We start from the raw sequence: 27,158 nt of genomic DNA, 5'->3' as shown, positions 1-27,158 counted from the left end.
GCTCAACAGGCCCTCAGTTTACCTGCATCCTCCTCCTCACCTGTCAGCTGTTTAACACCTGCTGCAAATTCAAGAAACACGCCCACGTTACCTGGTGATAGTCACAGGCTGTGTCCCAATTCAGGGTCTGCAGCCTTAAAGTACGCAGCCTCAACGGTCCTCAAGGGCCGCGTACTCAAAGACCACTGTGAGGCTTGTGAAATGGGACCGTCTAGCCTCCGTCGCACTGCCCAGGTTGCCTAGCAACCATGATAGCAGGAAGCGTGTGGTTGACAGAAATGAAAGAGAACATATTTTGTTCATTTGTTTGTTTCTACACGAGCTCTGTGTGATTTGATAAGTATCTGAGGCTGAGACCACAGGACTGTAAAACATGATTGTTGGGCTTCATTTCTGTACTGAACAGTCGTTTAAGATTAGCTAGTATATAACAAATAGCTAATGTTATTCATGAGACTAAAGTCAGTGTAAATATGAGATGGCCAATATTATAGTTATTATATTAATCATTATTAGTTATTACAGCAGTGAGTTTGAACTCTCAAATCAAATCACTTCTATTGTCACACATGTGCAGGTTCACTGGTACAGCACATGTGAGTGAACTCTGTGTCAAACACTGAGCTTCAGTAAAGATTCAAGTTGCAGCTATTTATGTCCTATCACCTTAAATCTTCACTCAAAGACACTCAAGTATCTTTGACAGTGTATCTATAGATGTATTATATATAAGAGACAAATATTGTTCCTTCAGTATGTTGGCATTACTAAATTTGGCTCATTGCTTACATATATGTGTAAAAAGCAAATGTACGAGCTGTGATAACTGTTTCTGATAGAATGAAGAGTAGACTGATATATGAAATATTCCTTTATTGGGTGAGAAAATCAGACCATGTCATAACTGCTTTAAGTCACACAGAATAGATATCAGAGCCTTAAACAGGCTGACTTCTGCTAAATGGGTCAAACTGGGCAGAAAGTCTACAAACACATAACATCCTTATAGAATATGATGTAACACTATAGATCAACTTAGCTCAGAATATATAAAGCATATAAACAATTACAGCGATATGATGCAACAAACACAGCAGTACTACTGATCCAAAATACTCAAAGCTTCATAGAACTGAAACAAACATTTATTTTTAGCTCCGTTCTGCTGCTGATACATACTTTAGGTTTCTGAATATTAAACTTGTTGCTGCCTTTCATAGTGTGTAACATATGTGTATATGTATATCTGTGTGTGTATATATATATATTTATTAGGGGTGCAACGATACTCATATCGATATTGAACCGTTCGATACAGTGCTTTCAGTTCGGTACGCATATGTATCGAACAATACAACATTTTTAATTTATTTTATCAACTTTTCTTCTGACGATGCTGTCTGTGTTGAGCGCTCAGTGGATCTGCGCTCGACAGTGCAGCCTAGGCGGAGTAGTCGAACGCAGATTCACTGAGCGCAGCGCAAGCTAGCGAGACAGAAGCTAAGCTCGTTGCAACATGGCAAATTGAACCTCCCCCACCCTCATTCAGATCTGGCGTTTGGAACTATTTTGGTTTTCATGTGACGTATGACCCTGAAGTAGAGCTGGGTGATAGAACGATAACGATATGTATTGCGAAATAACTTTTTCTCGATAGAAAAATTTAACTATTGCGATAGGCCTCATCTCGCTTGTCCTCTTAAAAAAAAGAAAGAAGAACAGCCAATCCAAATTAAGTAGCGCAGAGCCGAACCAATCACAGCCCCAGTGTCACGTGACTTGTTACGTACAGCACAAGTGCCAAGCCGCACATGTGTATTTGTTTGGGAAGCAGCCAGCCGCCGTGCCGCCCGGGTAATGGAGGAAATGAGTGCCGACTAGAGAAAAATCAACCGAGCGTGACCGAAGGTTACCGAAGAGAAAACCAATGATGGTTCCAATGCCAGAGAGATTGTCGAACGGAAGAGCCACAGAAGTCCCGTAATGTGAAAGTATTTCGGCTATTTCAAGTCTGACAAAAACAGAGTAGCGCACTGTAAATGTGCCGGAAGCAAGTCTGGAAATACAGTAAAGCGGTGCATGCTCAGTCTCTGACTGGAAGCGCTAATTTGTCATTCGGCTTTTGTCAGACTAAAGTAACTGTTAAAACTGTTTGAAAAGGATGTGTTAAAATGTGTACATTTCATTAAAAAAGGGTATATAGATAGATAGATTATACATTTATTGAATTCCATTTTTTACTTAGGAAATTATAAATTATTACAAACTGAATAAACAACATTTTTCAGAATCTTTTCAATAAAAATGTATTAAATTCAATTTTAGCCAAAGCTATATTACAAATTTTTATTGACAAAATCAAACAAAATTAATATCAGACTAACCCTCTAACTCTCTAGATCATTAAAATGTAAAAGAAAAAAAAAATAGAAAAAAGGGCAGTTATCATTCATAAATGTTCTGATATAATCATGTCCAGACAATACATGAATGCACTTTTTTAAAGGTAACAGTTGTCATCTTCAACAAATGTGCAGTTGCATGCAAACAGAAAAACATATTTACATTTTGGCGAATATAGCATCCAGGTTATTCAATTTTGTACATTGGGTTTAAATACAGCTTATTAGCATCAAATCAAAACTTTCAGCCAATCTCATCAGTTCATGTTCGTTTGACCTTTCCACTGCATAGGCATAAAAATGGTCATCGAAGAAGCTGACCTTCAGAATCCTCACAAGCACGAAGACAGACTCATTAACTGACTTTGGCAAGATATGAATGACTTCACCAAACAAAGGCTCTTCTCTAAAGTCTCGTCTTTTAAATGGATTGTGCTTGGCTTCAAATCGCAAACACCAAAGTTTAGACAGAGGTCCAAACAAAACCATCATCCTTGGATAATGTATCATAAAATGATGTTTTGGAATAAAATTTGTGGCACGCAGCTGTTTGAAAAGAGTACGGTGCTCTATCAGTTATTTTAGGAATACTGCAAGCCCCCTCGTAACGACTGGTGCAAAGATGATACTGCATATTTCCCTCTATAAAATCGATGAATGCCAATGTTGACTTTTTTGGTTTACACAATCTCCCAACAAAAAGGGCAAGACCAGTAAAAGGCACCACATTTGAGATGCTGTCTGTCTGTTCTTTATAACACTTGGCTTGTTTTTAATGTCTCCATATTGAAAACTGGGAATCCTCTCATTTAGCTGTTCCAAAGTCAACAACTTCTCCTCATAAATGAAATGGTGAAGCATTAATTTAACCCCTAAAAGGGCTACACCTTCAAGTACATCATGCATGATATCAACACTTGTGTTTTCTGTTACATGAAAATACTGAAGGTTATTCAGACAGGAGTCCTCTTTGGTTCGTTTAGGCTGACATGTTCCTGATAACTGTCTTTGGTGTGCAACTCAACTTTGTCTTCATATCAACTGTGCATCTGCTTTGTCAATCATGCAAAACTGACAGAATTTGTTTGCAGAGAAACTTACAAGGTAGCCACAAATTGAATGAATTGCCAAATTATCTGCTGTTAACACACAAACTGTACCATATAGTTGATGGCTATGACCTTTTAAATCCACAATTAGACCAGAATCTTCAAGAAATCTCAAGTCATCAAGAAGTGGTTGCAAAATCTTGTCAAATACCTCCCTGTCAATTGAGTTAAACAAAAGACACAGGTGAATATTTGCAAGTGAGGAATTCCACTCTGGTGTAAAATACACAGCTCCCAGCTTATGTATTTTTGTCTTGAACCCCAAAGGATTTGTTGTTTCAAGGTCATCAAAGTAAAGTTGTATTTGAAGAGCATCAGGGTACATTTTAAACAACGGGTGTGAGGAGAAGTGAGAGCCATCACAGTAATCACGTATTTTGGCATCAGTGTTCGTCTTATTCTGAACAAAGAGGTCCTGAATGTCCTCATGATGGAATAAAAACTTGAGCGTTTAGATGACAGATACACACTGGTATGTATCTGCTGCCAAAACCTGTTTCATCTGACCATCTTATCTTACAGTATCTGACCTGTGACCCAGAAAGATTTCCTGTGGTTTAACAAGGGAAAACTTCTCAGTGAAGTATTTGTTCCTTTTGTGTTGTGTCTACATCTTCAAATATATTTTTAGCACTTTGAAACTCCCTCATTAATGCTTAAACAGCCTCGCTGTCTTGTGGTACATCCAAGCTACTCAACAAAGCAGCAGTTGACTGTTGCAAACAGTCTACAGTTTTCTCAAGCAACTCCTTTGTACAGTTTACACTTCTTGTAACATCTGTTAAAGTAATATTTGATGATGCATACATCTGTGCCACAAAAGAAGCAGCACGTTCACCGAGATCATTACAGTTGTTTAACTTTGATACTGCACCTGCTACATCACCGGGCATCTCCAAAACATCAGGAACTAGATCATCAGTTTCACCTGAACTGTTTGATGTCTCTCCTTGGTAAGAAGGTTGAACTGAGTCAGCATTCACTGAAGATGAAGTAGAATGAGATCTATGCAGGTTCAAGGTTCTTTATTTGTCACATGCATAGTTATACAAGTATAACACACAGTGAAATGTAGCCTGACACGCTCCTCGACATGTGCAAAAATTGGGGGGTGGGGGGTGGGGGGGTAGAGGAAGAACATTATATATATATATATATATATATATATATATATATATATATATATATATATATATATATATATATATATATATATACACACACACACATTGGGTGAATGTGCAGTAGTAGCAGCAAGCAGGTGAATTCTGAACATTAATAAGAATAGACATCTATTTTACAGAATAGACAATATAAACATATTTAAAATTAAAGGATTTGTACATTGTGCCTGGGTTTAAGTGTCTGGAACAGAGTCCTGTCTCAGTCAGTTATAGATGATGTGAGAGGGCGGGTGTGTGTGTTTAGGGCCTGGATGGCTTGGGGATAGAAGCTCCTCTTGAGTCTCTCTGTCCTTGCCCGGATGATGCGGCACCTTCTGCCGGATTGCAGAAGTTGGAACAGTTTGTTGCCAGGATGGGACGGGTCCTTCAGTATCTGCTCTAGTCCGGCATCTCCTGGTGTAGGTGTCCTGAAGCGGGGGGAGAGCAATCCTGCAGCAGCGTTCTGCTGTACGGATCACTCTCTGGAGAGATTTTTGGCCCTTCACACAGCTGTGAAGGGCCAAAAAGTAGGTGGTACAGGCGCTGCCTAGCCTTTTTGGTCTGGACCTGAATGTGGGCAGACCATGTCAGGTCTGAGGAGATGTGGACACCGAGATACTTGATGGACTGCAGCCTCTCCACTGGAGCTCCATTGATGATAATGGGCTTGTAGTCTCTGTGCTGACTCCTTCTGAAGTCCACCACCAGCTCCTTGGTCTTGCCGACGTTCAGCTGGAGGTGGTTGTCCTGGCACCACGATGCCAGATTCTTCACTTCGTCCATGTAGGACGCCTCATCGTTGTTGGAGATGGCGCCCAACACCACTGTATCGTAAGCAGACTTCACAATGGTGTTGGAGCCGCGGGCGGCCACACAGTCTGAGGTGTAGAGGGAGTACAGCAGTGGCGAGAGGACACACCCCTGTGGTGCTCCTGTGTTGATGGTGATGCTGTTAGAGACGCACCTGCCCACCCTCACCACCTGAGTTCTGCCAGTGAGGAAGTCCAACACCCACGCACACAGACGGCTGTTATGTCCCAGATCCCTCAGCTTTGTGAACAGTCTGCTGGGCAGACTGCAGGTGCTTTGAAAATGAATTTAAGTTATAATACGTCCTTGGGCAGCCATCTTGGCTACATATAATTTTCAAGTTTTGTCCATCTGATAAGCAGTGTATTTGACGAAGATGCCAAATGAGGTTTCTCACCTCTGTGAACAGAGACTCTCTACATTTTGGACAGGTGAACATTTTACTTGCATCCTTTAATCTGTGCAATCAGCTCCAGTACTTTGGTTTTCCTTTGGGTGGACAGCGGCAGGTCATAGACAAACTCAAAGAAGGTGAAGACGGAGCCAAGCGGTGCTGGATAGGACAAGGACCCAGTACAGTTTGAAAAGCTTATCCACAGCACACGTCCGGCCATCATTCAGAGGAATGTTTGCTTTGTCATTCTTGGCAACAATGACGTACTGCCTGGTTGCACTGTTTAGATCCCCGATGCATATCGGCTGGGGTTGGTGTGTTGTGGATGATGCTTCAGGATCACTGCAAAGTGATGCAATACTTGTTCCAGGCTTGGAGATGGGGAAGATAAAGATGGATTTTTAGAGAAGTATTCAGTGAGGTTTAGACAAATGCTTTCCTCAGGTAAATACTGTAGGAACCTTACTGAATACATATCAGTGCAAGAACAACCAAGTGCGTTATAGCTGATTTAAGGCTGCAATGACTGGCACCAACTGGTGGGAGCAGGTCTGTTAACACTACAAGGCCAGTGTAACAAGCCTCATCTAATGAAGAAAAGCAAGGTGTAAAATTATTCAAAATACAGAAATGTGTTATTTAATCAATTATGAGATGTACAACAAAAATGACTTTCTCTTTTGTGAATACATGAAATCAGAAATGCAAAGGCTTAAGGCACCTCATTTGGCTTATATGTTCAGCCCAAGGCCACATGATTTAAATTCTTTAGTTTAGTCTAGTCTCTGGGAATCCACAATAAGAGACTGGATCATAATAATGCTCCTGAGAAAGAAAGGACAGAGGTATATGGGTAATATACATTATTAAATTGCTAAATTTACTTACAAATCCTTCCCCCTGTCCTGCCACTCGGACACTCAGGGATGGAAAAGTGGTGATGATGAGGGAAAACAAAGGTAACCTTTTTTACTTCTGTGCACATTTTTGAAGGAAAACATTCATTGCAAAATTTTAACAAAGCACAGTAAGGTGCTATACTTACTAACCACACCTCTCCACCAAATCCCCAATGCAAGTCTTCACAAGAAGCTTCCACGATGGCACTGACAGGGTACCTGTAGTTTCATACTCCTTAAGAATCTGTGAGTAGTGACTTCAGGGGTTGACTTTGTTCTTCTGTAGTAATGGTAGACTGTGTAAAGGCAACACCAGACACTTTACCTCTCTGCAATAATCTTCAAAGTCATGACAGCAAATTTCCACAGAGCATAGAAGCACGAGTTTACTCAAAAAGCTGCAGCAGAATTACCTTAATTACCGTGATTATAACGCAATGACTAAAAGAAATTCTGAATAATAATTAAATTGACTTTATCTTCTAGTTGCTACTTGGTGAATAAATCTGATCCTGACTAATAGTTAATAACTGTTAAAACACATTTCATGACTTAGGAAACTGGAGAAATGCAAAGTGTACCTGACTTTGTCTAATCTCCCCAAGAGAGGTTTCCATCGGTGGCCCTCCGGCTCACAGGACGATATGGAATCTATCAAAGTCCTTAACGTCTACCTCACTGTCAACATCAATATATTCCATGAAATCAGTGTTATACTTTAGCAACCTATCAAGCACACAGCCCATGTGCTGAGCGGCTATGTGGTTACAAGGACTTTGACAGATTCTAAGTTGTCATATGTGTGCTGAAAAAAAGAAACACATGGCTAAATAACTAAGATAGTTTGCTTGGTCAAGTTGCTGTTGTTTGTTTTTTTAATAACACTGACTATTACTTAGAAGTTCTGCATGAAAAAGAAACTATATCAGATCATGTTTCCAGCAATAAGCCTTAAAGAAGAATGCACACATACTCTAGTTAATCATACTAGATGCAAAAACTGCTTTAACTGCTTAAAAAATAATTATCTCTGTCAGTATGAGGTATATTTCATGTTAACCAGTAGTGCTGGGCGATATGGAAAAAATATTTAACATGATATGAATTATTTTATATCACGATAACGATATATATCACGATATACCACAATGTTTCCAGTTATTCTCTGAAAAGTTTGACAAATTTCATTGCTCACTTTTCTCCAACTTTATTTTGAAAAGACATTTAACGGAACTGTCACAATTGAGAAACATTGTAACATTTTAGTATAAATGTATCAAATGAAAACAGCTGTGGCCTTCACTTTTTTTTTTTCAAAAACGTACATTTAAAATGAATTTTCAAAATAAAGTGCACAACAGTTTCAAGTTTCTGAGAAGAAAACTCAGATTTGCACAAAAGTTCAGCTTTTAAATACAAATTATTTCTTAACTTTCTGAAATCTGTAACCTTGTAGAGCAAAGTTTGCAAATCAGTATAAAGTGACAAAAATAAGCATCACGGTTGAACAGAACTCGGTTTAAGGCATTAACCATAAATTAAAGTGCAAACAGAAAATGGCTACTTTGCAGAAGTAGATATGTTACTGTTGAATTTATAGATTGCGTGCAAGGAAGACTAGTTGGTCAACTGTGTTTGGCTTAAGACATGACCTCTTACATGTGATGATGTTCCCACTCGCACTGAAAGCCCTTTCAGATGGAGAACTAGTAGCAGGAATGCACACGTACGTTTTGGCCAGCCTGGCCACCAATGGAAAGTTTGTCTCATGCTGCTTCCACCACTCCAGCAGGTCAGTCTCTGAGTCAGGCCCAGGTGTCTGAAGATACACGGAGAGCTCCAGTTCAATGGATGCTCTGCTGGGTTAGGAGTGGGTGGTGGACTGACCTGCCTTTTTGAAGTAGCTACCTAAACTCTTCGTTGTGGAACGGGGGAAGCTCTGGATCATGTTCAGCAGCTGGGGGTGAACTGGAGGCTGCTGCTGTTTGTGCACTTTCTGGTGCTGTTGCTCCCACCATGTCCACCAGCTCTGCTGCAGCTCTCATCTTTATGAACTCCACCCTCTCTTCCTTGATGTAGGCTGTCTTAAACCGTGGGTCAACAAGTGTTGCCATGTCTCGGAGGTTGTTGGTGGCATGGTCATCATACTTTTCATTGAGGTACTTGAGGATGCCGTCTTTGACTGCTTTTGTGAGCTGTGTGTCTCTATTCTTCTGACTGAGGGTTTCGTTGTTGGAGAGGAGCAGAACTGGCTTCAGAAAAGAGATGCTGACGTAACTCTCCCCTGACAAAACTCGAACAGAGGACCCAGTGCCTTGTTCAAGGACTCTAGCAATGCCACGTCTTGCCAGCTTGGCACCAGATGTCTTGTCTAAGTTAAATAGCAAAAAAGAAAGGGGGGAAAAAAGATTACTTTCATGAGGTGGTGAATCTACGCTGCAAACAAAATCCACAATGAAAAGACTCGATGTACAATGTCCAGTGGCTATGTCTCACCTTCTTGTCTGCAAGGAGAACCTGTGAAAGAGCTTTCTCCTGCTGCAGGAACCTCTCTATCATCATCTGCCACGAGCCTCATCTTGTAGGGCTTTCAGTGATGAGCTGATGAGGAGGCAGGTCCAGCACTGCTTGCGCCGTTGCCAATTCACGTTTTTTCTTCCATGACTCGGAGAAGGCACTCCCCACCTTTTTACACACTCCAACTGCTCGTTCCAGCCTGTAGATACTGGTGTGAGAGCTTTTAGAGCAAGTATGTTATAATATGTTTTGACAGCAACTTTATTTTTTATCATAATGTATCACTTAAATGACTTATGAATTGATCTAATAATTAGATCCTGTGAGCAGCTAGTATCACAATTCATTGACAGGCAAATAAATAAACAATATAAATAAAACCGGTTCAATAATGTTTTGTACATGGGCTGATGTAATTTAGATTTACTAATATTTTTGTTGCTACTATATTACTCTTACTTTGATCTGCGACAAACCGACGCGTTTATCTCTGTTACAGTGTTGCGTTAGACTGCTATATTTTTTGTTCTTTATATTGTAGATTTCCACATCTCTGGAATAGTTGGCAGTAATAAGTAATAAGATTTCTGTAAAATCATATAGATATAAGCCGTGACATATCCATAGATGACTGTTAGATTAGTTTGATGCTGCCGACACTTTCATGTGAGCCAGCTGGGAAACTGTGTGTTAACTCAGAGAGCTGAAGATATCGTGGAGATGCTGACCTCGCTCCGTGGTGTACAGGGCCGTTTACCCTCATGATTAATATTCACAATAAAAATATTCGCCGAACACCATTAAGTCTGTATGTGTGTCATAGTGTCGAACAACCTTTGTACAGTTAAACCTAGCAGCTAGTACATGACGGAAACACCAACGTTATTTCTTTTATGCATTTATACACAGGTCACATCTCCGAAATCATCGAAGCACTTTTGCAAAGAGGCTGTATCTTGACAAACCGACCAGACATCTGAAGATTAAACCGCTACATTCTTGACTAAAAAAATATTAAAACTGTATTTGGTGACACACAAACAGGGTTTTTCAAAGTTCAGTTCTGTTAGTTTCCACATGCCGGTTGTTGTGTGCTAAAAACAATGTCCACCAGGCCAAAGCAATGGTTTTGACTCAATCAGCATTAACCCCGCCCCCTGAGTTTGATGGGTGAGGTTGACAGATAAAATAAGTTCATGGTGAGACCTGAAGGAGTCAACTGTGCCAAAATGGATTAATTAAATACACCATTAAATAATTATTTAAATGTGGCAACAATTAATTAAAATGTGAAATAAATAATCAATGAAATGTGTCAAAAATATTTATTTAATTAATTATTTACAATTTTAATTAATTATTGCCACATTTAATTAAGTATTTAATGGTGTATTTTATTTAATTCATTATGGCAGTCCTGGCGTTCCATAGGAGTACAAGTGAGACTGGCTTCGGTGCAGTAAGTTGAACCAGCCTATTAGAGCAACAGTGATGATATTTATGATATTGTAAATAAACAAAAAGCTCCAGGACGCTGTGTTTAGAAGTGCTGGGCACGCTTCCTTGTTTGGCTTTGTGCTGGGTGGAAAACCCGAGGTAGAGTTTTGCTGTTTTTGCACTTACCAGGAATAAATCAAGAAGCCGATTAAGAATTTTTTGGTAGTTGGCTGTTTTGAATATATTTCTGTGTCTATTATAAATTCTAAGGAGACAAATGGTAGAGAGTCCAAGGTATTAACTCCATAGTAGGATTTGCTCCTTAAGAGGTTCGTTGACACTCTATTGATCATGTGCCCCCACTAAAAGGCAGTTTAAGCAAAACTCCTGGATCATAAATATATATCAATACAGAAAACATAATTAGGAGACGTTTGAAGCTTTAAGTCTAACAAAGTACAGCAAAAAAGATTACACCTGACCGAGAATATTAATCCTCTTCAGGAAAAGTCTGTTGGTCTGTATGAGAAGCTTTGATGTCACGGCTCATCAGACGTCCTGGTGATCAGTGTTTCAGAGGTAAAACTGTCTTTGCATGTGAACCCACCCACTCGCTGATCATTTACAGTGGGGAAAGAGAAGAACTGAAATCATCAGTAAACACACGCACACACAATGTTTGTCAGTAAACCTGCTGATCTCTGCTGTGTTCAGAAGCAGTTTGATAAAGTGACTCTATAAACTGAGAACAGAGCGTTCCTGAACACACACACACACACACACACACACACACCCACACACACACACACACACACACACACACACCCACACACCCACACACACACACACACACACAGTTCTCCAGGATGTAATTGGGTATTTTCAGGACAGCTCATAGCTCATCTTTACAGGGTTCTGCTTTATATTACACACACACAGCGTGAGCTTGGCCTGTATTGATAACCAGCTGATTGATTGAAGAACCTGAAATTGAGGTAATTGGCCACAGGGGCCATTAATACTGTGTTTGTGTGTGTGTGTGTGTGTGTGTTAGGGTTATTTAAACATTTGTATCCAGAAATTAAACACTGAGTTTCTGTGAATAAACTAAAACACTTTTTATTTAAATCAAACTGATTTCCATTCACCATGAACGATTATTGATCATTTTGCACCGAGCTGTCTGGCTGAACTCAAGCACAGGACTCAGGAATTAAAGTTCAATGAGTGTATTTACAGTGTTGGTGCAGATAGTGCTATATACAAATTATTTTTCAAGTGCTGAGTTCAAAAGTTCAATATGTGCAAACATCCAATGGAATGAAGCTTCAGGGAATCCAATCCTCTGAGTCTCCCGAACAGGATCTCATAACATCATCAATCACCAAAAACTCTCAGAACTCCACTGGGCCACAACACACTGATTGCCAGACAATCTGCTGGTGCTCGATTGATTCAGGTGGTTCCAGTACTGGGTCAAGATTCCAAGAGGATCCTGTAGTAGTCAAAACACCCACAGAGAGAGGGAAAACAAAGGAGAGGTCACCGAGCATGGTTTTGTTCAGGACTGCCGAACCTAGGAACGTTCTTCAGGGCCATACACCTCCCAGTCCACCAGATGTTGAAGAGCCCCTCTCAGTGAGTGAGACAGTAGACAGCGGTGAGGAGGGCTGTGCGAGTGCATCGCAAAAACACATAAATATGCCTGACACCCGTAAACGAAGCAGCATCTGGCTGCAGTTTAAAGACTTTTTTGTCTCGACTTGATCTTGGTCTTAACTCGGTCTGTCTTGGTCTTGTCTTGTCTTGATCTTGGTTTAGGCGGTCTTGACTACAAGTCTAGTGGGGGGAGGTTGGCTAGCAGGTACAACGGGCTGCAGATAGAGGATTTTAACTGGGAGACATGATAGATGTTATGAATGTGCATATTGCACTGAAGTTTTAGGTGAACAGAAACTGAGTTGGAGTAAATGGAGTCCAATAAAGTTTGGAGAGAGTTCGTGAGACTCGGTACATAATGTTTTTTGTAGAAAGCCAAACCTTTTATCCTGGACGATAGTGAGGTTCTTTGTTGTGGTGTTGGTCTGTGAGGAACTTGTTTTGCTCTTTTTGACCCAGTTGAGTGCTCCAAGTGGATGAGTTAGATGATACTGCACATCAGAACAGCAGAACTTAGTGGGAAGTTAATTTAGGACCCTGACCGGAAACAATATTCACCGGGATACCATAAAGCCAAAACACGTGGTTAGAACCAGTTCCAGACCAGGGACTCAATCTCCCAGGTAAGTAAACCAACTATACGGGTAGGAGGCAGGCGGTGGATTCTTCTGAGGAGTCAGCAGTGTAGAATTGTCATGACAAGGCATCAGGTTTGATGTTGTTAAAGCTGGGGCTCTAGGGGATCACAAAGTTAAAGCAAGCAAAAAAGAAAGGACACACCTGATTTTCTCGCTTGGTTGCTTTGACGTATGCAAGGTTCTTGTGATCTGCCCATATGGTAAATGGTAAATGGCAGGTATTTATATAGCGCTTTACTAGTCCCTAAGGACCCCAAAGCGTTTTACACATCCAGTCATCCACCCATTCATGCGCCCATTCACACACTGGTGATGAAGCTACATTGTAGCCACAGCCACCCTGGGGCGCACTGACAGAGGCGAGGCTGCCGAACACTGGCGCCACCGGGCCCTCTGACCACCACCAGTAGGCAACGGGTGAAGTGTCTTGCCCAAGGATACAACAACCGAGACTGTCCAAGCCGGGGCTCGAACCGGCAACCTTCCGATTACAAGGCAAACTCCCAACTTTTGAGCCACGATCGCCCCAGAAGATAAACAGGTGCTCAGCCCCCTCCATCTAATTTGTCTATTCCTCCAGCCTTTTTGACTGCCAGTAGTTCCGATCACCGACATCATAATTGCGTTCTGCTGGAGAAAGACGACGAGAAAAAAGCACAAGGGTGGGAATTACCTTCCTTGGATTTTGAGAGAATGGCCCAGACTCCGGTATCTGAAACGTGCACAACACAAACTGTTGAGTAGTGTCAGGCTGAATGAATACCGATACAGTGGCGAACTGGTCCTTAATAATGGTGAAGGCATTATGGGCAGCACTGTTCCACACGAACTGCACCTTGGGAGAAATCAGAGTAATGAGAAGCAATTTTACCGAAATTTCCCATGAACCGGCGGTAAAATTTGGCAACCCCAGGAAACACTGAAGGTGCTTTGAGAAGTAGGTGTGGGCCAGTTCAAAACTGCCTGGATCTTTGCTGGATGTGCCCTGCTGTGTCCTTTCTCAACCATATGACCTAGGAAGGAAATACTATGGGTGTGGAATTCACGTTTCTCAACCTTAACAAAAAGTTTATTTTCAAGGAGATTTTGGACAATCATTTAGACTCTCTCCAAGAGGAGAGGATAATAGATGGATAATGCCACCTACCAGTGAATTGGTGATGTACTTTTCCTTAGCTTCAAGCTAGGGATGAGTGTTAGGTACTTCAAAAATGCATAGTTTAATGTGTAGTGAACATGTGACCTTCACCTGCTCATTGACTGGATCACAAGTCATACCATCTGGACAGGACCCACAATCAGGACAGGCACACCTTTACAGGGCGACACGCCATCAGAATATTACATGCTTAGGGATAGCATACACCATCACGAGGCAGCGGGTGTCCATGATGTACAGATGTGTTACAAACGTGTCACAGACGGGCGTGTAAAACAGACGGAGTGCTGTTGTTCGGTTGTTTCCCGTCTCTTCATCTCTTCCAGCTGATTAATAAATGAAAGACACGTGTGAATAAAACATGAAAGAAAAGGTGAAACTACTGCACTTTTAAATTTTTTAACACAAATCCATCGACTTCCTGTTTAGTTCTAGTTGAAATAAACATCAAAGTTGAACTCAGGGCTGCTGATCATGATTTTGGGTTACTGATCCATCATGTGTAGAGTATTCAGTCAGGTCACCGCTGTCATCATGTGACACTTAACCTTCTTGCTCCTCAGAACGTTAATCCCTCCGACTCCATGACTGTGCTTGAAGGATGAACCACGAGCATCGCCCCGCTCCTCCTCTCCTCTCTGCTCCCCACCCTTCCTCTCTCCTGTCCTCCTCCTCATAGTTTTATTTCCTCTCATACTTCACTTCAGGATGTCATAAATAATCCTGACCGACTTTCTGTTTTTCAGAATAAAATTAGCAATCACCATCTGCATTTATAGCTTACCCCCCCCAAACACACACACACACACACACACACATACAAAGAAACACACACACACACACACACACACATAGAAACACACACACACACACACAAAGAAACACACACACACACACAAACACACACATAGACACACACACACACACAAAGAAACACACACACACACACACACACACAAAGAAACACACACACACATAGAAACACACACACACACACACACACACAAAGAAACACACCCAATTTAGTGAATAATTTCACAGCAGGTTTGCTCATTGCAACAAGCCCAGAGTGGATATCACTGATTAGACATGCAGCACACACACACACACACACACATGCACATGCACACACACACACACATGCAGCACACACACACACACACACACACACACACACACACAGAGTTCAGTGTGTTTGACTTCATTAATAATTAAGGAGGTGCAGTTTGGGGAGAAAAAAGCTGATTTATGACAAACCTTTCACCTCTCACCCTCACAGTATTAAGAAGCTCCTCTTCATGCTCGTCCTCCTCATTGGTCTCTCACTGTGGCCCCTCCTCCTCTTAGTCATTGTTCATCAGCTGTTTCCTCTGTGTTGTCAGGGGAAATATTTGTGTGTGTGATGGTTGCTATTAGCTAACAAAGCACTGTGATCGCAGCTCCTCTCCTCTTGCTTCGATTGTACCTTCCCAGCGGAGGTGGTCTCATTCACACCTGGAAGATGTCCGTCTTCATGGGTGTCACATGTCACAGACTGCTGTCCCTTCAGTTTCTGTGTGAATGAAAACCCTGACCAAGGAGATGACTTGGAAACCTCCAAGTCACATACGTTTTGTCACGTCCCGCGGCGTTCCTGAGGAACGCGAAAGGAGACCTTCGGCATTCTTATGGTACGCGGTGGGTTATGGCCGAAATCCAGTGCAATGACGCTCCCGCGGTAATAGACGTTCCAGCCCTGTATTCCAGCCCTAAACCTAACCTTATCCCTAGCCCTAACCATAACCTTTTTCCTGATCTTAACCAGGACTTTACTGATATTAAATAGCGTGTTTCTAAGTGATTTGAAGAAAAAGAGCGAACATGTGTAGATTGAGTCCATACGGTTCTCATATTTCCTCGTTTTTCCGAGGTCGTCATTTAGGAACGTGGTGGGTAGCCGAAAACGTAATATGTTGACGATTTGTCACCTAGCGTAAAATGTTACGCTTTGGGAGTGAGAACGTGTTGGGTGTAGCGACTTCCTGCGTGCTCCTCCTGAATGACTGGACTCCTTACTCGATCTCTAAGGCTTAGCCCAGACGCCATTATTCATTTCTGCTGCTCTTTCTTTTGGTCGCTCCCTGAGCTCGTGGTCATAGCTGAGAATCAACTGTGAAATTTAGCAGCTTTGCCTTCACGCTCCTGTCTTTTCATCACAGTACAGCATCCGCAGCACTGCCGGCACTTCACCAACCCACCTGTCAGTCTTTCATCTCTGAGGGTGAAGAGCCCAATACACTTGAAGCACGCACCAAACCGTCATCATGCCAACAGGAGACCCCCACCACCTCACCTAGAAATTCTGCATATATACAATTTATGAACATAATCTGTGACAAAGTCCAGCCCTGACAGAGTAATGCCAGTAATAACTGACCTACTGGCAATCCAAGCCAAGCTCCCACCATCGTGGTGGTGTGGGGTTGAATGGCCCGTGACAGGGGAGAGATACCCTACCCTCTCTGAGAATCCCCCGCAGGGCACTGTGAGCCACAGGGTCCATATGTCAACAACCAGGAACCGCCACTCGAGTCTGCCTGTGCAGATCCACCCTCCTCGACTTAAAGCAGAGTTGTACCAGCCAGGACAGACCCACTAATCCAGAGCCTTGAGAAACTTTATCCTCCCCAACGGAGATTTTTTAAACTACCTTAGAAATCTCAGTCAGAACATGCTATATCATGTTTAGGTGGAAGCTAGTGAGCTAACTTCCTGCTAACTTCTAACTCTGTTCATAACTTCTGTTTTCATGGATGTCTGGATGTTAAACTTCATTGTTACACCTGGTAAAACAGCAACGCTGATTGTTTTATTACAGATGAAAGAATTTAGACAGTTTTTAACTCTCAGTGATGCTGCAGTGTTTGTGTGACTTTGGGACCTGAAGCTGACGGAGTTTAGGACCCAGATTCCTCTGTGAGACTTCTGACTACTGTAGCCGTAACGCTCCGACAATCGATCAGCGCTGCGGCTACGTAGCTACCAAAGTTGATTTTTGAGCGCCGTGTAGCACATAAAACCGTTTCGAGGTCAGTAAGCACAACCAGAACTCATGCATAAGGCGCACTGTCGATTTTTGAGAAAATTAAAAGATTTTAAGTGCGCCCTATAGTGCGGAAAATAAGGTAAACTTGACTCACGTTTTCTTTCAGCATGACAGCTCCCTTCACCTCTGATGTCCTCCGCCTGCCACCAGCTACAGCCACAAATCCCTGCACCCATTCAAGTCAAATTGATCTGTCCTGCTTTCAGTCAACTTTCAGATGCCACACCTGTGAGCTCTGTTTGAGTGGGAACCCTGGACTCGTTCTGGTCTGCACTTGGTCATTCTGACACATTTATCCCAAATTTAACTTTAATAGAAAACTGGGAGTGTGGATGGAGGATAATAGAGGAGGTTGGAAAATAAATAAATAAATGGGATTAGAAGAGGAGGAAGAGGAGGAGAAGAAAGAATGAAGAGAGGAAGTCAGAAAATTAGCCCTAGACACTTCAAACAGAACCAAGCTACCTACTGCTGAGTGTGTGAACATCAATGTGGTTTTAGACAAAGCTGCTTCTCACACACACATACAGACACACACACACACACACACACACACACACACACACACACACACACACACACACACAGTTAATCTCCATTCAGATGCAGATGAATCGTCCTTTTATGCGCTGACTGAAAACGGGCGAGCAAACCAGCAAAAATGGGGAGATGATGAAAGATGTTTGTTTTTCTTTTTCCCATGATGCACTTCAGTCAACTCAGGGAAAATTTGGCTGGTCACGGTAACAACATACCTGTCAGTCACCTGTTATCAGTGTGTGTGCTCATGCAAAGCTGCGGTTTCTCTGAAAGTCTGCTGTGTTTTTAATACGGCAGGTTTTTAAAGAACATCGCTCGCTCTCCTGAGCATCACCAAACTCTGAGACTTTTAATCAATCTGAAAGGCTGACTTGTCATGGCCGCGCAGCCGGTGTGTTTGATGAAGGGACTCAAGACACAAGAGAAAACTAAGCTTGACAAAAAGCGAGACGTTTATTTGGCTGAAAAACATGAAGACAAAAACAAAGCAAGGCGAACAGGGGGCGAGAACTGAAGCTGAAACTAGGAATAACTATGATAATTAGAACATGAACGGGAACATGTGAAACGCGGACATGAAGAAAACTAAACCTGACATGAGCATGAACCTGAGGAGGAAGAGAAGAAGGAATGAAGAGAGGAAGTCAGAAAATGGTTGAGAAGAAACGCCCCCCCCCAAGTTTCTGTGACCTGACTTAATAATAATAATAATGGATTGCATTTATACAGCGCTTTTCAAGGCACCCAAAGCGCTTTACAATGCCACTATTCATTCACTCTCACATTCACACACTGGTGGAGGCAGCTACAGTTGTAGCCACAGCTGCCCTGGGGCAGACTGACAGAGGCGAGGCTGCCATATCGCGCCATCAGCCCCTCTGGCCAACACCAGTAGGCGGGAGGTGAAGTGTCTTGCCCAAGGACACAACGACCAGGACAGAGAGCTGGGGGATCGAACCAGCAACCTTCCGGTTACAGATACGCTCCATAGGCTACGTTCACTCTGCAGGTCTTGATGCTTAATTCTGATTTTTTGATCAAATCTGATTTTTTTGTCGTTCACACTACAAATAAAATGCGACAGCAAACGCGCTCTAGTGTGAACGCTCAAAGAAGACGTCTCACACAACGCGCTCTGTTTAGACCCAGAGCAACAGTATGTTTGACTGATGGTCTTAATATAAAGACTTCAGACTTCACGTTTCCCAATTTTTGCTTTAAGTTATTTTGTTATTTACATAATAATGTAAATAACCTAATAATGATCCTTATTGCTGTTTTAGAGGAGCGGTGCTTCAAAGGATAGTTGCAGATTTCTGTCAGAATCTGCAGATTATACAAATAAAATGTTCATGTTGTCTTCCCAACAGTTTCACTGACATCTACACTGGATGGACAGGAAGCGTTCGCGATGTCTTCTCCGGCGCTGATAGTTGGCGTCTGTCTTGTGTCGGTGACGTAAAAGACGGATTTAATGCGACATGACCATCAAACAGCAGCTTTCTAAAACATCAGATATGTATCGGATTCAGCACCACATACGAAAGTGACCCAGATCGGATTTGAAAATATCGGATTTGTGCCGTTCACACTGTCACACCATGATGGGATAGATGGTCGCAGAGGGTCAAAAAAATCGGATTTGATGCGCTTTCGCCTGCAGCGTGAACGTAGCCTTAAATACACAAGAGGGTCGTGGAAACACCCGGGGAGACACAGCTGACACAAACGAACATGACGCCACAGAGAAAGTAAAACGAAGCACATAAACATGGAAACACTAGACTCTTCAAAACAAAGCAGGAAGCATGCAGAGACGTGACGACACCAGCCTGACAGTATGGAACACAGACATACAACTGAAAATAAAACACTGAGGACAAGAAAAGACTTGTTATTGAGGAGTTACAGAAGAAACAAAAGCTAGCATGAAACAACTAAATCCTAACTAATAATAGCAGCACACTATTTCCAATATAACAGAAGAAATCAAAATGCTGGGTCACAGACCCGCCCCTGATAACTGATCACTTTGGTTATTGTGTCACGTCAGGTAAGCTGAGTGTGTCTGAAACAGTCAGTGAAATGGAGAACAGAAAATGTCGAGAGCCTGGAGATGTGGTTAGTTTGCCTCAACAGAAATGGTTTGGTAAAGGACTGCAGCGAGCCTCTGAGCCACACTGTGTGCACAGTGTAGCAGTAATCAGCCAGAAACACACATGCAGCGGCCTTTCTTTTTCAGGACAGAGGTACTAAAGGGTTAAAGTGTTTCAGCCATAAATGCAGATGCTGCAGATCCACACACACTCTGCCTGCACTGCGTGTTGCATTTAAATGTGACACTGATTTAATTTGTCAGCAGAGAAGAAGAGCAGCAGAAAGGAGGAGAAGATGATGTATCATTCATTGCTGAAGGAAGAAAGAACACGAAGATGTTCTGCTTTCCTTTCCTGTCCTCTCTGAAAGATGCCCTCTGCTGGTTCGAGCTCGTAACAACACTGACCTGGTCAGCTGATCTTTAAGCCAACACCGACTGAACCCAGATGTTCTGTTGTTCAGCAAACAAACTAAACACCTCCTGCCCAGTCGGCTCGGTGTGCAGATTGAGATTGTGTTGTTACAGATCGCAGTGACAGTCAGCTTTTGGGCGTCGGGCCAAATTAGGCTCACCTCTGGGGGAGGAATGTCTCACAAGCTGTTTTCTAACTCAGTGATCAGATCGATGAAAGTTTCCAGCTGTTTAAACTATTTGTGGTCTGAGGGAAGCCCTACTGCAAGCTGGGAAGAATAAAAGAAGCTGGAACACGAGCCTTTACCTGTTTGTTTTTACTTGATAAATATAGTTGATATAAAGCATCAAAGTTGTTATATCTGGTAAAACCAGATTAATAAAACATTTCCTGAATATGGTGAACGGGTTTTAGGCCACGCCTCTGAACTGTCAGTACACTGTCTATGGATCACCATGTTGCCTTTTCCTTGTTCTGTTTTATAATGTTAAAAAATACATTAAAAATATTGTAAATGTACAAGCATTACAGAGAGCCTCATGGCTTCCCCGCATGTGCTGGGGCAGGGAACCGATCACTTTCATTTTACTGTTACTGTCTAGCTTCCCCTGGTATTCACACGTTTGTAATAACATGCCTGATGTGACTGCAGGTGATGCATAAGCTCGTGATTACCGTCACTGTTTTGTTCCTTTGTTTTCTGTGGTGAGGGAGCTTAGTCTCAAATTGTAGCTCTTCTTATATATATATATATATATATATATATATATATATATATGTATATATATATGTATATATATATATATATATATATATATATATATATGTATATATATATATATATATATATATATATATATATATATATATATATATATATATATATATATATGTGTGTGTACAAGTAAATAAAAAAACATCTAACAAGGTTAGCAGCTCAGAGGAAAAACTACTCCAGTGCACCGTGCAGTGGGTTTAGGGAGTTCTATGAGCTCTCTGTCCTGTGAGTGCGTCAGGAGAGATGACAGATAATGAAATGATGTAAAGATTTCAGTCACCTCACATTCTCCTCAGAAACCTCAGTTAAACCAGCCTGGAGCCAGTTTAAACCACCTTCACAAGCATCGCTGTGAATTCATAAAACAGCAGAACCGTCATCTACATCCTTAATAAGGATATCAACCATCTATTCTCTTCAGTTTATCCTTTTCAGGGCGTGGGGGGGCTGGATCTATCCCAGCTGTCTCAGAGCGAGGGGCAGGGCACACCCTGGACAGGTCGCCAGTCTGTCGCAGGGCTAACACATAGACACAGACAACCATTTGCACCTATGGGCAATTTAGAGTTTCCAATTAACCTTTCCTCCCACCCAGAGTACTCGGAGAGAACCACACAAACATGGGGAGAACATGCAAACTGTGCCACAGTGCTGAATATCAAGGACTCACTGAAACGATCTGTGTTGTGTTGTAGATGTAATGTACTGTGAATGGACCGGCCTTCACAAGCAGAGACACAAGGAGGCGTGGCATCTCATTCTACCCAATCAGCATCGAAGAGTGACATGGCTCCGGCCAATGATAAGCTGTGAAAGTAGACCAACACCACCCATGCAGGTGAGTATTTATCACATCAATGTTACAAAGTGATCAACACAATGAACACTTTTTGATGCAGATGTGCTTAAATTACAACCTCCAAGTTACCTCTGAGCTGATGGCTGGTGTCAGAGTAAGAGGAGCCAGATGAGAGCAAGATGTCCTGGTTAGAGATGTGTTGAATGTGTTGAACGGGAGTCAGGGTGACCTTATACGAGATGAGCAGCAGTTTCACCTGCAGTTTGGAGGAATTGCTGTTCCTGGTGCTGAGTGATGTGAGACAGGTGTTCAGATCTCTCTCACGGTCTTTCAGTGTGTTTCTGGACCTGTTCGTCCCTCTCAGCTCTGCACTGAAAACTGTCCCGTGTTACCTCTCCAGGTGAGTCTCCAGCTGATCTGTCCATCAGTTTGTCTTTCTGTCCATTCGAGCTGTGCTAATCACATCTCGTCTCTTTCAGGTGATCAAAGAAGTTCAGCCTTTTTTTTCTTCACAGTTTTCCTCCAGATTCACTTTGCTGACAAACTACAGACACAGTAAGTGTGTGTCTCTCAGCATGTCTCTGTTCATCTGTTGTTTGTGTAAATGTGTGTGTCAGCCATAAACAGAAGCACTCTGTGCGTATGAAATGCCTCTGAGCCACGAGAGCAGATTGAAACATCGAAATCTTTGTTTACGCGGACGAAATCAACCATGTGGCAAATGAATATTTCACTGTTGATTATGATGTGCTGTGTACAGTAAATGATGGCCATAAATATCTCACGTCCATCATACACGATAATGTTTCTGTGTTTTTGGCACAGACACATAGATATGTTGAAGGCTAGGTTGAGAGCTTCAGCCAGATGTTGAGGTTGATGGTCCAAAGCTCGGCACCAGCACCACCAAGTAGACCTTCCCTGCCTTGCCGTATTGTTGTTATTATTTATTTATTTTATTTTCAGTTGTTACAGACGGGACAGACATCACCGGGGCGAGGGAGGGAAACAACAGAGGAGAAGAAAAAAAGAGAAAACAAGCAAACAAAAACTAATAAAAAGCGATATAATAAACACAACACCACTGTGATACTCTATGTGTATATAGCAGTAAATATTAAATATTAAACATTATTGTGCAGCACGTTAGATCAACAGCGCACAGTGTGCTTTGAGGTAGGAGCCAAAAAGGGTGTAGTTTGTGTGTGTGAGCACCCGTGTGTGCACCTGTGAGCATGGACGCGCTTGTTTTTAAAAGGTTCCTTCATGTAATGATCTGCTAGAGGGTGTGGGGGGGCCACAGCCCCGTCCTCCAGGGCATGAAGCAGGTATGGAGGAGATCAAGACTCCAGACATCCAGAGGCCCCCAGAACACAAGAGACCAAGGGTTATACATCATTACTCAGGTGTACCCTGCCACCTGCAAATTCTTCATCCAGACTAAACTTAACATTAAATGAAACATTATCATGAACATAAAAGACAAAGATGAAGTAAATCTAAGCATGTCAAACAATAGCACGTCTTTGCTAAAACCAATCAAACCTCTTACAATACAAAAGAGTCTTTAGAAGGTTTTAAAAGAAGACTGATGAGGCAACTTAGAGCTGCTCAGGTGGGCCGTTCCTTTTGTCCACCTGAGGTGGGAATAGGTGACAGGTTTCCCCTGTGGATCTATGGTGGCGTACCAGTTGAGTAGATATAAAGTAATAAGTAAAATCCTCTCTGAGCGATTCTGGGGGCAATGGGCAGAGCCATTAAAATTGGAGTAATTTGTTCTGTTTTCTTGGTTGTTGGTTGTTTTCTTCTGCTGAATTTTGTACAACTTGAGTCTATTTAATGATTTCTGATTAAGAAGATGGATGCATTGATGCCATGGTGTGGAAGAGATGTTAGCAACATATTTTGGACAAAGTGATGGAAATAACATCTAAAGTGAAACCACCACAGTCACAATCAAACTGTGCTCCTGCTGCTGTGCTCTGAGTGAACAGACAGCAGTAATAATGATATTCAGCCCTAAACAAAATATAACAAGAGAATGGCATTGAAGTTTACATTAAATCACATGCATACTGAGCCATAATTGCATACTATGATCCACAGATAATTTTGTAAATTCATGGTAATTAGCAGCAATTAAACAAATCACTTTCTACAAACTCACTTCAGCCTTATTTCAAATCCTTTTGCTGCTCACTAATAATTAGAGGCTCCACATTTGGCATTACCCTAACTGAACATGAATGGTGAAACGCACAATGAAACAACCACTCAAAGCAATAGAACATTGAACAGTGCCCTCTTCTCTATGAGTGCTCTAACTTTTCCCAGAACAGAATCACCAATTACCAGAGTTTGACCCCCGGCGGGTGTGTGCCTGAGTGGGGAAAACGGTTAGACACATGAACGGGTTGGTGGTGTACCTGGGGCTTCTGTTTAGGACTATGCTTCCTCCTCATCGTCACCCAGCCGCCCTCTTTCCCCAGCTTCCCGGGGTCTCCCGGGAAACAGCTAGCGGGGGCTACGCTATCTTCGGCTGCACCAGCTACAGGGGCCTGGCTAGCTACGGGTGAATGAAGGGTGCGAAGCCGAGTCTCCAGTTCAGTAATCCTGGCCTCCAGAGCTGCAAATATGCTACATTTGTTACAGATATCATTACTGCTAAAGGAGGCCGAGGAGTAACTAAACATCTGACACAAGGAAAGTGCAGGAGGGACAGGTGAAGTAGCCATGGTGCTAGCAAGTTGGCTACGAGCTAAGCTAAGCTAGCGAAACAGTAAAAACACAGTGAGTGAATACTTTGGCTATAAATTAGGTAGTGAGTACACAGAAAGTGTGCTTCGGATGAAGGACATGAAGATTATAATATGAAAAAAGAAGTTATCTAAAAGTTTTTATTTAAATTGTTAAGCAGATAAGCTACTCAAAAATACCACTGTGTTTAAGCAGGAACAGGAAGTGATACTCCACCGCAGAGAGAGCGAACACCAAGTGACAGCGCCACCAAGAGTCAGTTTAGCAGGATTCTCTTATTTATCCGGGACACCTTAAAGGACACCTTAAAATATTGTCTGACATTAAACCGGTCCATGGCACAAACAGGGTTGGGGGACCCTGGGTTAAATTATCCAGGGAGCAAATAGCCTAATGTACCTCTGAGGGTCCTGACTCTATTGCACAGCAAGTTCATGTTGGTAGCATCCCTTGTCTGTTTCCCTCTGAATGATTGATCAGAAAATCTGCCCTACTTCTTTCCTGTCTACGCCTCAAGGCAGATCCCATTGGAGTACAGATGGAGCTGTGTAAAATGTAAAACGACCTTCATGATCATTGGGTTTTTATTTATACAGCACCAATTCACAACAACAGCCATCTTAAGGCGCTTAAAGCTGAAGGATGTTAAAAATAAATAAATAGCAAAGCAGGTAGAAAGAAGCCATCAAACATACTGATCATTTGCGTTTAAACTTCACCTGCTGTCTGACAGAGGTAAAGGAGCATGAAGTCATGAATCTATAAGAATTCTTTAAAAAGTGGAAATCAATGATTTTAGAGTTAAAGTTAACCCTTTAGTTCACCGTGTTTCAACTCTTCAGCAGTAAAAGTTAGGGTGTGAGTGGGTTTGGTCAGGATTAGGTTAGTCTGCAGAGCAAAACAGATCTGACTTCATCATCCTGTCACTGATCGTTTCTGACATCACGCTCTCATGACCCATGTTTCTGTTGTCACAATGTTTCATCTTCTCACAGAGTATCAAACATTGAGCCTGAGGAATTCTGTTCATCTGTCACATATTTTTAGCTTGTTACATTTTTACTCTCACAGTCAAACTAGGAAGAGAGTCGTTACTGAGCAGATAAATTAGAGTTCAAGAGGTCAAAGGAGAGCCACTTGGCTTGTTTGACTGTTTTCCTTGCAGTTCTTCAATGAGTTCACCTGTTGGAGAAAGTCTGTGCTGCCCAGTTCAGATCCAGGTATCCTGTATGAGCAATAAGTTTGATTTGTTTTGTTTGTCAGGGAAACGAGGAACGGGTGGAGGAAAGCTTTCCTATCAAGGGGCATTACTGCTGAGGACAAAGAAACCAGAAGACAGACAGGTGAGGATCCATTTAAATCAAAATAAAACTCAGATAATTCTAGCAAAATTACAACCTTTCTTTCTGTAAAGACTCAAAGCTGTTTAACACAAAATCACCTGAAATGGGTATCTTTCCATTATCTGGGTTCAACATCAATCAGGATACTGAGTCACACAAAGTTGGCCACAGTCACACAAACCTGAAACCCAGTAGGCGACCCCCTGGCAACTGTAGGTCTCAAAGGAAATATGTATATTCTAGGGGTGCAACGATACTCGTATCGATATTGAACCGTTCGATACAGTGCTTTCAGTTTGGTACCATATGTATCGAACAATACAAAATCTTTTATTTATTTTATCAACTTTTCTTCTGACGACGCTGTCTGTTTTTGAGCGCTCAGTGGATCTGCGTTCGACTACTCCGCCTAGGCTGCACTGTCAAGCGCAGATCCACTGAGCGCAGCACAAGCTAGCAAAACAGAAGCTAAGCTCGTTGCAACATGGCAAATTGAACCTCCCCCACCCTCATTCAGATCTGGCCTTTGGATCTATTTTGGTCTTCATGTGACGTATGACCCTGAAGGTAAGCGCGTCATGGACAAAAGTAAAACAGTATGTCAGATGTGCCACGCAATGCTCAATTACATGGGGGGGGGGAACTAGTGCGTTAGCGCAGTTAGCTCGTTAGCGCAGTTAGCTTGTTAGCGCAGTTAGCTCGTTAGCGCAGTTAGCTCGTTAACGTGTTGACACCGTTGTATCCTAGAAGCAGACAAAAACAACAAGCAGGCATGCTACAAACTTTACCCGAGTCATTTAGACAGCCGTTAGCACATGATTCTCCTTATGGGGACCTGATATGTTTAATATGCTGCTGAGAATATAGCCCAGAAGAAGCGTATAGTATAGCTTTTATTTTGGAAAGAGACATTTCTCTGTAATAAACTCTCTTTTCCAAAGATGAGTGATTTCTCCATCAGATTTATTTTTTTTATTACTTTGTTGTTTCAGCAACATTAAATTTAAAAACTGTACTTTTGATTTAAAATATATATTTATAATTTTAATAAATGACAAATTAAAAAAGCATGAACATTTTTTTGTATCGAAAAAATATCGAACCGAACCGTGAATTTTGTGTATCGTTGCACTCCTAGTATATTCCTAGACTGGTTGGT

The 27,158-nt window shown here is 42.0% G+C and overlaps 1 protein-coding gene across 2 annotated transcripts in view; it reads left to right on the top strand.

The window, feature by feature from the left end:
• The window catches only part of tcerg1l (transcription elongation regulator 1 like), a 70,202-nt gene that overhangs the window by 22,321 nt on the left and 20,723 nt on the right, over positions 1 to 27,158 (top strand). For both annotated transcript variants that reach the window (XM_087844992.1, XM_087844993.1), the window contains exons 6-9: positions 21,796 to 21,938; positions 22,234 to 22,299; positions 22,379 to 22,454; positions 25,920 to 25,999. In XM_087844992.1, coding sequence (XP_087701118.1) covers positions 21,796 to 21,938; positions 22,234 to 22,299; positions 22,379 to 22,454; positions 25,920 to 25,999 — 365 coding nt within the window. The remainder of the gene's footprint in view (positions 1 to 21,795; positions 21,939 to 22,233; positions 22,300 to 22,378; positions 22,455 to 25,919; positions 26,000 to 27,158) is intronic.

Source organism: Neolamprologus brichardi, chromosome 8, assembly GCF_056152115.1.
Source record: "Neolamprologus brichardi isolate AB-2024 chromosome 8, ASM5615211v1, whole genome shotgun sequence".
In the NCBI taxonomy this organism is placed as follows: Eukaryota; Metazoa; Chordata; class Actinopteri; order Cichliformes; family Cichlidae; genus Neolamprologus; species Neolamprologus brichardi.
Note: the sequence above shows the minus strand (reverse complement) of the source record. Positions and strands in the feature narration are given on the sequence as shown.